Source organism: Colias croceus, chromosome 4, assembly GCF_905220415.1.
Source record: "Colias croceus chromosome 4, ilColCroc2.1".
NCBI classification, from domain to species: Eukaryota; Metazoa; Arthropoda; class Insecta; order Lepidoptera; family Pieridae; genus Colias; species Colias croceus.
Window position 1 is genome coordinate 1362263 of NC_059540.1, and position 13284 is coordinate 1375546.

The 13284-nt window shown below is 32.7% G+C and overlaps 2 protein-coding genes across 2 annotated transcripts; both read left to right on the forward strand.

The window, feature by feature from the left end:
* Positions 1-66: 66 nt before the first annotated feature.
* On the forward strand, positions 67-2120 carry LOC123691110 (B-cell CLL/lymphoma 7 protein family member A). The gene is made up of 3 exons (XM_045635348.1): positions 67-463; positions 546-730; positions 1004-2120. The coding sequence occupies exons 1-3, from the start codon at positions 375-377 to the stop codon at positions 1129-1131; spliced, it is 402 nt and encodes a 133-aa protein (XP_045491304.1). The 5' UTR covers positions 67-374; the 3' UTR covers positions 1132-2120.
* A 4285-nt stretch (positions 2121-6405) lies between these two features.
* Positions 6406-13063, forward strand: LOC123691207 (sulfotransferase 1E1-like). The gene is made up of 8 exons (XM_045635501.1): positions 6406-6552; positions 7027-7161; positions 8487-8586; positions 9125-9317; positions 9601-9724; positions 10363-10457; positions 10533-10716; positions 12873-13063. The coding sequence occupies exons 1-8, from the start codon at positions 6477-6479 to the stop codon at positions 12995-12997; spliced, it is 1032 nt and encodes a 343-aa protein (XP_045491457.1). The 5' UTR covers positions 6406-6476; the 3' UTR covers positions 12998-13063.
* Positions 13064-13284: the final 221 nt, after the last annotated feature.

A 13284-nucleotide genomic window follows, 5' to 3' on the forward strand; every position in this document is an offset into this window, starting at 1 on the left:
GGACTTGCCATATATCCTCATTTAGTCTATTGCCTATTTGCTTAAAATGGAAAATAAATTAAATTTCAATGAACTGAAAATAGTTTATTTTACCTACCCTTTCTATAACTAATAAAATCGATCGTGTAGCAATTTAATAAATAAATCGTGTTAGAAAATAGAAATATTTTGTTTTTGGTCGCGTCGGGTTGACATATTTTGTAAAAATTAAAATGTGAATGTCAATTCAATAAATGGCGGATTTAGGCAAATGTGAATGTGTTGAACCGCGTATGTTATCATAATTAAATTAAAGTTCCAAAAGTGAATTAAAATATAGGTATCTAATTTATTGTAGCGGTTTATAAATTCCACGACATCCTTAAATTTCCAAAATGTCTCGATCAGCGCGTGCGGACACAAGAAACAGAGTCAAAGATGATATCAAAAGAGTCATGCAAGCTGTTGAAAAAGTTCGCCATTGGTAATATTTATTTCCTTCATTTTCTAAATTAAAATTATTGTAAAATTAATTTTTATTTGCCATGTTTTCATTCAATTTACAGGGAGAAAAAATGGGTGACGATTGGTGAAACCACCATGAAGATATATAAATGGGTGCCGATATCGACGAATGAACAGAAGAAAAAGCATGCCGCTAAACGGGAAAATAAAGAAAACACTTTGACTCCAAAAAAGATGCACGATTCCTCGAACTCAAACTTCGGAATGGCTGAAGATTCCAATACATGTGAGATAGAATTAACGCAATATATGCGGTGTTATAACTGCTTCATCTTATGTTTTTAAAAATATTGTATACATATAAAAATTTGACCATATACTATAGTAATCGATTTTTCTACATTTCCACATAACCTGGATATGAAATACCCACTGACCCACTAAAATTCTAATAGACTATCTTAAAAAACTATTTGTGATTTGATTGGCCATGGATATGTTAAGTTATAATTATTTTACTATATAATACTTTATTCATAGAATATCTGTATTATTCCAGGTTTCTCCACTGTGAGTGACTCCCAAGGGCCAACAGATTTCGCATCATCCCACATGAACTTTTCCGAGGACTCCAATTCGCAGAGTAGTGGGACGACAACACCAGCGAAACGGTTAAAAACGGACTGAAGGAATAAGACAGACTGTTCAGATTCAGTGATAATTTATTTTGAAGTGATTCAAGTGAGTGGATGTTATGTTACTATAAAGTACAATGTTTATTATTTAAGATATTTCAAATAAGTTGGCGTATTTTATGATTATAACAACGCAACCAGCGTAAATATTGTGAAGGTGTAGTGTTCTCTTGTATTTGATTTCTTGAGTTTAATGTCTCCTCTACACTACTCGCGAAGTTGAACGAGGTTAGACGAATAGAATAATGTAGAGAGGCAGTTCGGCTTACTTCGTCCAACTTTACCTCGCCTCGGCCGATTTCCGTTTGTTGTTGGTTTTTGCGCCCCATAGTCAAATGGCACGAAGTTACCCAAAGTGCGTTCGGAATATGATAGAATGCGCTCCTCACGAAGTTAAACGAGTGTGTAGTGTAGCACCGCGGACTTCAGTCAACTTCGGCCGAGTACTTCGCCGAGGAACTTCGCCGAGGAACTTCGCGAGTAGTGTAGAGGAGGCATTAGAAATGAATTATTGATTTGGATATGATTCATAATATTGACCCAATACTGTGATTCTGACTGATAACATTCTGTAAAATATCTAAAATTGCAGTAGTAAATAGTAATATAATATGACATAAATTTCATTTTAATTCAATTTAAAATTCAATATATTAAGTCTACAAATTGTGCAATGATGAATTTGCTGTATATTATATATTCTAATGTAATTTATGATAAAATGAGTTTTCAAGTAATGTTTGGATGCATAATCTAAGTAGGTAGTCCATGTTTTCAAAACGTTATAGTGGACGTCCAATGAATTATGCCAAAATGTCACACATTTTATTATTATTTTACACAATTATAATTCAGTGTATTTATTTTACAATATTTGACTATATTTTGCCAATAATTTTATTGCACACTGTGTGACTAAGAAATGGTTGCATTTACACTGCCAGAGTAAATAAATACACACAAGTAGGCATAGGTGAAGATGATGTATGAAAGTAAGTCACAATTATTAGTATAGCTTGACCGCAACAGCTGTACCGCGCCTTAGGTATGTGCGCGGTGAGGCGGGGGAGAGTACTGACCGTTCCAATTATTTCTAACTCGTGCTCATTCTTACCCTGTCCCCCCCTCACCCCGCCTCACCGCACATACTAGGTATGGTATAACCACTGCGGTCAAGGTATAGATAGATACAGTGTTGGCCAAACATTGTAAGATGTTTCTTTTTAAAGAAATTTAATTATATATTCGACCGCCTCCTTGGTACAGTGGTTGACGCGTGAGCGTAGAACCGAGGGGTCCTGGGTTCGATTCCCGGTTCGAGACGAAGAAAAAAAAATGTCTCGGTCTGGTAGGACACAGAAGGCTGATCACCTACTTGTCCCTAAAGAAAATCGATCAGTGAAACAGATGTATGCATAATGCATCTGCCCCTTACCCCACTACGGGGACACGGGACTTCACTTAAAGTATAATAGCAACCAAAATAGATTATTTTAAGCTTGCTTCCTTGATGTGTGATAGTTCTAACTCAATGGATTTGTGAAAATTAATGTATGCAATGAATGTGCTGTAAAGTTTTTATAGTTGAATGTTTGTCTTATTAGATTTATTCTGATAGCATTTACTCTATCTACCAGGTTTTTAAACCTTTTTTGTAGTTTGACAATTAAAAAAAAAGAACAAAAGATCAATAATTATCATTTTGATGAAATTATCATTTTCTCCTATGATGCAAGTCTCACAATTTCTTGCATTTAATCTATACTAATATTATAAAGCTGAAGTGTTTGTTTGAACGCGCTAATCTCAGTAACTACTGGTCTGATTTGAAAAATTCTTTTGTGTTAAATAGCCTATGTATCATTACGCAGGAGTGGAGCACTGCGGGTAAAACCGCAGGGCACAGCTAGTTATAGATAAAGTGCTCAGCCCCCTAGCCAAGTGGCTTTCTGTTAGCGTAGCGTTCAATAGACTACGAATGTATGAGATTGACGTAAGCTGTAGATACGTTTGTCAACAGTCTATTCTATTGAACGCTACGCTAACAGAAAGCCACTTGGCTAGGGGGGCTGTTACTTCAATTAAATGGTAGAGTTTATGTAATAGGGTCTTATTTGTGGAGGTTTAATATCAAACTTGTATATATTGTGTTGTTGTGACACTTCCATATTCTTGTCTCCATATTATGTACATTGAACAATGATTATTCATAATTATCAGAATTTTTAATTACTCAAGTTGTGTTGTCCCAAGATTTTACAATAATTTTGCATTTAATAATTAATAATAATTTATTAATTTTGATGTTATGAGATGCATGTGTCTTTTTATTCCAATTAAGAATTTATGTATAAAGGAAACAATTTTGTCATTCCTTTTTATCAAGTTTTTTCAGAATTTAATTAAAATGCTAAAACACATCACAATATAATTAAACGGATAACCCCTCAGTAAAAAATTATTGCCAAATATTGAACACCCATCAGAATATTTCTATTTTCAGCAGAAATGCATACACATTTTTATTATTGTGTTCTTAGATTATAAATGCGATTATTTCGATAGCATCTCAGGAAAAAGATGTCCAAATTGTCTATTTACATATTAATTTTTTTTAATGCTCCTATTGTCGCGATCTAAGTGCCGAAGCTAAAAATACTGAACACACATTTTTTATATTATGTTTTTCGAGGCACATGTATCTTGAATGTGAATTTAACTGTCCTTATTACTATAGATATGTGTTTAAAACCTTTATATTGTATAATAATACAAACTTAAATATAGGTAATCTCCTCTAGTTATTATGCATTTGCATTAATATAAGTACAGTACAATTCAAACTTAATGGCACATCGCACCTGCTCCTAATTTCCGAACCACCAGTAAGTTTGGATCGTACTGTAATAAGTTTGTTTAACATTGTTGTGCTCGAACTTGTAAAAATAGAAACAGTATGTAAACATAGATTGATGAAGTATTTATGTATTATTATTATTTGAGATTTAGATTGATTTTTCAATTATCAATGTAAGAATTTAAATATAGTTGGCTCAACAATTAATGATCTTCGATGTTTGCGGCCTTTACGGCGTTTGTGAATAACTACAATGGCGCGTGATCATAGTCATTAGGACGCCCTCTACACTATGGTAATTGCCTCTACTTGCCCAACGCTGTCATTGTGAAGATGGTCCATATTCCATAATATTCATTTAACCCAAAGTAATGAAAGACATTTATTTTCTATTATATGTTGTCTGGGTATTGGAAAATCAGTCTAAAAATGTATGTACTATATTTTATTTAAATGACATGTATTTCTCATTGCAGGCATATGAAATATTTTATATATAATTTAATTAAAATGAAGGTTTGTAAATAATTTATCGTAGCTATGTTTTATTTTACTTGTGAATTAAGTACAGTAATACCATATATTTATATTAACTTAACAACTTATTTATCTACTGATGAATGGATAAGGAACTAGGAAGTCATAGCTCTGAAGAAACAATGTTTTTTGTAAATACATGTAAAAATTAAAATTGTAAGTTATCTTCCAAACATGTTTGTTAAAAATGCAGTTGGCTCTCAATGAAATTCATAATTAATTTAAATAATAAGATTATAGATATAAACACAAAATTATTAATAGAAAATAAACAAGACATTATTAAATCATATGCTGGATTAAAGAAAATGTAAAACAATTAATGTAATCACACATTTTAACATTAGTATGTAGTTGTAATATTAGTTTTTTTATTTTTATTGAAACACCATGACCAATGATTTTATGAGAAAAAGGTGTAGATAGGTTATTTATTTAGCCCTCGGAGAGTGGCACATCGAAATGTGCTAATTTTATGTCAGTTGTCTCTTCGCTAGTTGGATCATGCCATCTTACTTTGACGTCTGAACGTGTATGCATATATGTAATGTGCCGTTTGAGATCGAATGTTGTGATGGTAACCTATCTACACCTTTTTGGCCAGTTGCAGAACTTCACCGACCATCAGTGCGTACGTCAGTCGCGCTTGTCATATGTATGGAAATACGCGTGCGTGTGGTCGGTCTAGCTATGAAAGGTTTTATGAATTTCCATACATATGACAAGCGCGACTGACGTACGCACTACGCGACATACCTATTGGCGGCCTTTAATTGTACCGTCATTGCCTAGCCCCCTCATAAGTTAAGTATTCAATAGTCAGATTTGTTTCATGGAAATTTCTAAATCTCTGTAAATGTTAGATGTAATGAGATGCATTTCAAGGTATTACTGTACAAGAATAAACTACAATGAATTGTAGATAATAATTATTGAGATTATAAGATGGTTCTTGAGTGAAATTTGTTTTATTTCATTTTCCTACTAGACGTTAAATTTATACATTTTCGTGTCCTCTATAAACACTTTCTAGCGTCCCCTACCCAAAGGGAGGAACGTTCGTCTTGTGTCTGGTCGACGATCGGATTTTTTTTTATTTAATAATTTTTTATGTTAGTCTGTTTTTGCGTAGCAGAGCGGTGGCGCAGTGTTCCAAGCTGTAGTCTATGTGTGAATACAACCTTGAATATTGAATAAAGTACCTACTTTCAGTATTAAAAAAAAGACGGGTTGCACTCCGGGAGTGCCGGCAGAAGTGAAAACTTGATTATTAACGTTCAGCATGTTTGATATTTTGGAATGGTATCCGTCTTACGCATGGATTATAAGGGCTAAAAAAACATCCGTCTTACGCTTTTTCGATCAGGCCACGTGTCCTGACGCGAGTTTAAGATTTTATACCCAACGACGCTAAAGAAGTTTTCACTTCAATAAAGTAATTAATCACTTACATATTCTTCGATAAAGTTTATCTATGTAATAAATTCTTACAAAGTGAAAAATACTGCTCTTTTGTGTATCTTAGGTACTTTATTAAAAGTTAATTTAAGTAATTAAAAGGAAATAAAATAAGTTAAATATTTTAATTTTATCATTAACTACACGGTATTATTATGGAAATTACCGGTAAAGTAGATATTTATCTTCCATATATAAGTAAAACCAGATTCCAGTCGCAGTTATTCATTCCACAAAGTATCGTGGCGATGGTATAAAATTAAAATTGACGTACCTATATCTATTTTCTCTATAGATGATATAAATTCGTAATTAAACGTAACGTAGGTAATTAATTTTATCAACGACTTAGCATATTTATTAGTTATTATTATTTTGGAATAATTATATATAGGTACATTTTCGATGGATGTATATAAAACTATTTTGTAACGAAGTAATACAGTAAAACAATTGTAGCGAGATAATTAACTACCTACATAACAATGTCTACAGAAAGCAATCTTCCTGTTATTGAAGATGTTGACGAGAAAATTCTAGAAGAAATCCTCAGTTGCACGCGTAAGTTTTTTTTTCCAAATGTTTAAAATTTATTTTCCAATTTATAAGTAGCTTTAGAAAATTGACTTCTCAGATGAATTCTCAATCAAACTCTTCTGTTTTTGTGTCTGTCTGTCTGGCATTGTGGACCAAAAAGAAGGACCGATATTGATGCGTCTGCTATAATTCGTAAGTCAGTTCCTACCGCGCACTATACATCTGTGGAACACCTTCCAAACTCGGCATTTCTGAAGTATTATGAAATTGCATCCTTAATTGGCTCCTTAATTGTGATGTATAAAGGCAAGCAGGGGCAATTTAGAGAACAAATGAAATTGCTCCAAACGCCGCGCCGTGCAACCGTAGCCGGGTTAAGTTGGCGACATCGTGAAATGCGACCATTTCATGAAATTATCGAGCATTTCATGAAGTGGGCAAATCTACGATATGGCTATGAAATCTATATATATTTTTATATATATAAAATATTTTTAGAAAAAACGCAAGGCTTCGTATACGTGGGCCCGAAGCGCTACTTCTTCCCTGACTCGTACAAAACGTTCGGGCCACAGATCTACAACTTCGCAGTGCGACCGGATGACGTGTTTCTCTTAGCTCATCCGAGAACAGGTAACACTATAATATATCTATGTAATATATACTTAATTATTCTACCTCCATGTGGAATTTTGTAATAGCACCTCTAGCCTCCAGGCGAAGGGAATATGCCCTCAATACAGAAGATAGATTTTACTCCGAAGAAACATTTTTTCTTTTTTGAAGTAACTAAAAAGAAAAATGCATTCAAACATTTCGCAGTTTTTTATGTAAGCTAATACAGTTTCAATTTGCATATGTTTATATTGAAGACTCCTTTATCCTCCAATTAATATTTGTATGACGTAAATGCATGTAGGTAGATACCTACCCACAGGGCATGTAACCAGTTCTGTAAATAATTAAAATAATTTGAGAGATTTATTGTAATAAACCGTGGAATATTTCCTTTTACGAAAATTTTCTATTTACTGTATAGGATAAGGTATAAGTATACAGGGTGTAATCGTTAAGTGTGCACAGGCGATTATTCCGTAACTATTGCAGATATAAAAAAAAAAACTTTAAACTGATATCGAAACCCCTTACCTAATGAGTAAAATGACAATAATAAGTTTTAAAAAATAAAACGGGAAATATCCAAAGAAGTATTTAGTTTTCCATACATTTTGTGGTCAAAGCAAATGTTCGAAGTGACGTCCTCGTTTTGGAATACCATGATTGTATTCCACATCGAGGTCTACTTACAGTTTCTAAATGAATTTTAATAAAAATTTGCTAAGTAAGTAATTTAAGCACAAATTCAAAGAAAAGAACCAATATTTTTCATATTACATGTTTAGGATAGTCATGTATCTCATAGGTACTAATTTAGTGTAAAATTTTTGGATATTTATTTTTAAAAAGTTATTATTGTCATTTTACTCATTAGGTAAAGAAGGGTAAAGGGCTTTTGATATCAGTTTCAAGTATTTTGATATCTGCAATAGCTGCGAAATAATCGCCTGTGCACACTTAACGATTACATCCTGTATAGGTAAGGATAATTACTTTTCTCTCAAAAGTTGTTCTGGTCATACTTACCTATACCACAAATACTTTACCGTGAAAATATGACTCCTTATGATCATACTTCTAGTTATTATTATCTACTAAATATCATAAATGTCCAAGTGTGTAAGGAATGATGGAGTTATGTTATGTATGTTTGTTGCTCTTTCACGGGAAAACTACTGATCGGATTTTGATGTTACTTAGAACTCCTGGCAGTCCTTAAACTTATGTACCAGATTAACACAGAAGCTATAAAAATAATTGATATTATATTGTGGGTTATTCGCGGTACAGCCAGTACTTTGAATTAAGGAATATATCTCTAATGTTAAAAAATAATACAGGGTCTACGTGGACTCAAGAGATGCTATGGCTTCTAAATAATAACCTAGACTATAAAAAAGCTAAATCGGTGGACATGGACACACGCTTCCCGCTAATAGAGTAAGTTGAAATTACATAAATAAAAAAAACCTTAAACCTTAAAGAAAATGTAAATAAAAAAAATGTGTACGTACTAGTGTAGAAGTGAAACTTCTTTGTGACCTTATTTTTCAAAAAATAATTGACTTATGCAACTTTACAGAAATACGTCAAATCACGCGTGGTAGGGATAAGAAAAAGATGGCGCGTAACGAAAAAATGTTACACTAATTTTTTTTCCAACCCCGATAAAGACGTTTCACTTCAATCCTATTATAAAGGCGAAAGTTTGTAAGTATGGATGTATGGATGTTTGTTACTCTTTCACTTAAAAACTACTGAATGGATTTGAATGAAATTTAGCACACATATAGAGGGTAACTTGGATTAACACATAGGATAGGTTTTATCCCGGAAATCCCACGAGAACGGGAACTATGCGGGTTTTTCTTTGAAAACGAGAGCGAAGCCGCGGGCGGAAAGCTAGTAAGCTTAAAGAATATGTTTTTACTTTATTTTAAATGCAATAACAGCTAAATAATTAATTGTTACTTCTCAGTTACTGTTTGATGTTAACACCGGAGTCAGAGAAAACTATACTTGATAAAATAGATGATGTGGATAAAAGGGAATTTCTGAAAAGCGTATTGGAACCCGGGGTCAATAAACTGCGGGACGCACCCTCGCCACGTTTCATAAAATGTCACCTGCCATTATCTCTGCTACCACCAAATCTTCTCGATACAACGAAGGTACATTTCATTTTCTTTTGAAGTGAAACTTTTTTAGGCGTGTTATTTTTATTTTCGGCGTAGGTAAAAATTCACTTAGGTATTCTAGTAACAATTTCGTAGATTTTGATCATTTGTGCTCACTAATAATTTACAGATAAGTACTTAACTTATATCAAAAATTATGGAAATAAAAAATTGAGAAAAACAAAACTTAACTTGAAACTATTTGAACGAACGTCGGCTATGTAACTACGCGTATAATGTATTCTTATTATATTTACTATTTTATTTTAATTTGCAGGTGGTATATTTAATTAGAGACCCTAGAGATGTAATGGTGTCATACTACAATATATTAAAACTTAAGTTTTTGAAGCCTGGTGTTGAATTCAGCGTGTTTTGGAGCTTACTCCGCCGTGGACTTGGTATGAAGTTATTACAATTTTAATAATAGGTATAGACTATTAATAAAATCGAATCAATGAGGATTATTACTAACTAGCTTCCGCATTTATTTATTTTTCTACGTATTTTTCCGGGATAAAAAGTATCCTATTTTATGCCCAGGATAATAAGGTATAATTATACCAAGTTTCATCGAAATCGAACCGTTAGTTTTCACGTGATGCCTTCACATACAGACAGACAGACAAAAAATTTTTTAATCACATATTTGGGTTTGGTATCGATCCAGTAACACCCCCTGCTATTTATTTTTTCAATATTTTCAATGTACAGAATTGACCCTTTTACAGATTTATTATATGTATAGAATAGATGTGTATAGTGACTTTAAGTGACTATGTCACCGTAAAATAGTTAACATCAATAGGTATTACAATCAAGAAGCTTACATATTATGTGCTTTCATATAAGCTTCTTGATTACAATCAACTGCGGGGACTACAGATTATAATCCTTTGATAGAGATAGTAGATCTTCCTTTTAAAATTTTAAGTATACTGTATAGCAGATGTGTCACGTGAGAGCAGATTTTATCGGACACTATAAATTGAATAGCGATACTGATATAATTTTCTTTGCATATATGACATACTTCCAGTTCCATGGTCACCAATATTCGCACATTTGAAGGAAGCCTGGGAGAAACGACACCATCCAAACATGCTGTTCATATTTTACGAAGATTTATCTAAAGTTTGTATATCTTCATTTATTTAAGAGACGCTTCCAATTAAGTAGGTAAATTATTAATTAAGAAAATACTTTCAGGACCTCGCTGGTTGTTTAAAACGTATGGCGAAATTCTACGGCAAGTCATATTCTGAGGAGCAAATCGAGGAACTTTGCGAGCATTTGAAATTTGAGAATTTCAAAAAGAACGACGCCGTGAATCAAACTAAAGTACTAGAAGACTTGGGTGTCATAGATGGAGAGACCGCCTTTATTAGAAAAGGTATGTGATTTTTCTTCTCATAGAATTACAACCACAACGTTTAAGGTCTACGACATGGCCATGACATGTATATGTAGGTATGTTAGGTTAGACTTTGATAAACAACGCACGAGCGGCAACGCGGCAGCGGCCGGCGAGTGCCAGAAGCAAATCGCTTTTTAGAAAAGAACCAATTATAATAATATACCTAGTAGGATGTATAAATACAGTTATAGGATTTTAGACGCATTTTTTCTTCAATATGAGATATCCGCAGTTTCCATAGTACTCAAACCTCTTCGTTGTACATTATTTGCTATGACTTACTTCATATTGTAATTAAAAGCCGCCATCTCATCACATAAACACAGCACTTGCAGCGCCTCTACTAATCATTAATGTAACTATTTTACGATATGATCAAATAATTTTGATCATTTCATGAAAAAACCGCGTGTTTAGTTGGCCATATCGAGAAACGATTTCTTATCATTGATCTGCTCAAACCACATCATGATGTGGCCAATAGACATTCAACCATTTCATGAAATGCGACCAATTCATGAAATGAGCAAATCTACGATATGGCCACGACACGCCAGGAAACGTACGAGAGAGATATAAATGAAGCAGTTAAAAATATTGTAAAATGGTTAGAAGACAACAATCTTAAAATTAACTTATTAAAAACAAAAATAATTCAATTTTATACTAAGAATTGCTCCAAAATAAACCTAAATATAAAGTGTGATAACCAAGTAATAGAACAAGTAGATCATCATAAATTCTTGGGTGTTTTGTTGGATGAAGGTCTAAAATGGAACAAACACATTGATTACGTTTGTGACAGAATTAATCGTTTCGTTTACGTATTACGGCGTCTAAGAGATACTGTTTCTATGAATGCAGCAATAAATGCTTATCATGCCTACGTTTCCTCTGTACTTTCATATGGAATCATTCTTTGGGGACAATCTTGTGATTTGCGGAAGGTATTTGTCTCACAAAAAAAATGTATCAGAGCTCTGTGCGGTTTGAACCAAAGAGACAGTTGTAGACCTCTGTTTAGTAAATTACGGATCCTTACTTTAACTTGCATGTACATAAGAGAAGTATGTTTATTTGTAAAATATCACCCGGAATACTTTAAGAAGAAAGGAGAAGTAAATTCGCATATGTTGACAAGATACCAAAACAAATTACATTTCCCAACGTGTAGAATCAACAAAGCTAAAAACAGTGTAACATTTATGGCTATTAAAATATATAATAAAATACCGGACAATTTCAAGGAACTACCAGTAAATCTTTTCAAAAATAAACTGACGAACTGGTTAATGGTAAAACAATTTTATGACATTGAAGAATTTATGACTTTGAAGTAGTGTAAACTGAATTGTGTGTGATAAGTGAAGTGTGTAGTGATATAATCGTGTAAATCGTAGTGCGTTCGCGTAATTGTGAAAATTGAATTGTGTGTACATTTAAATAATTAAACTAATCAACTTTCTTTTTTAATATTTGCACACCCAATAAATGGGTAGAATGTATTAGCCACATAATATTGTAATGAAAACATCTATAATTTGTAACTACATTCTTGCAAATAAATATAATTTGAATTTGAATTTGAATTTACAGCTAGTATACAGGGTATCTAACCTTCTGTGTACAAAGCTCAAAGGGACTTATAGTTGAAATTGATATTTTTGGTTTTATGGCATTCAAATGCTAAATATAAATTTATAAAGAATATAAAAAATTCGATCACGTGGCGGGACTCGAACCCGCATCCTTTCGCGCCATTCCGGGGCGGATGCCTGACCAACTCAGCCACTCGTGACGTGGCTTATAGTTTTGCATACGCTGAGTACACGAAAAATATAATTTATTTTTGTTATTAGTTTCACCTTAAAGTACATGTTTGTATGTAACCGATTCTTTTAGACTCAATTTTGACCCATTTTAAATGGACAGATTTATTCAAACTTTAAATAAACTTAAGGATCGGTGACAATACAATCATTACAAGATTTAAGGTTGTTTTCTTAGAGTATTTATACTGTAATATATTCTCTAAGGGTTTTTATTAGTTTTTTTTTACTATATTCATTATTAGGTAATTAATATAACTACCTATATTATGTTGAGGAATAATTGTGTTTAAATTGTATCAGGTAAGGTTGGAGGCTGGCGCGATTACTTCCAAGGGGAGATGGAAACAGAAGTCGAAAACTGGATGAAGGAAAACTTGGCGGATACAGATTTTAAGTTCCCCACATTCGACCCCGATATTGAATAATAATGTTAATTTTATCACTGTCAAATGAATTTATTGTTGGTGTGCCAAATTAAAATGAATAAAAAAAACTCGAAAACACAAGTTACGAAAATATAAATTTGAATCGTTGTTTTATTTTTATTATATTGGACAACCAAAGTAGATAAAATATTTTCATTTAAAATTAATGACGTCTTAGCAAAAATTGTTCAGTCTGATGGGTATGGATTGAAAAAAAATCGAAGATTGTGAAAATGATAGAATGTTCTGGTATTCGGCCTTCCGTAAAAGTAAATTTTCATATAAAT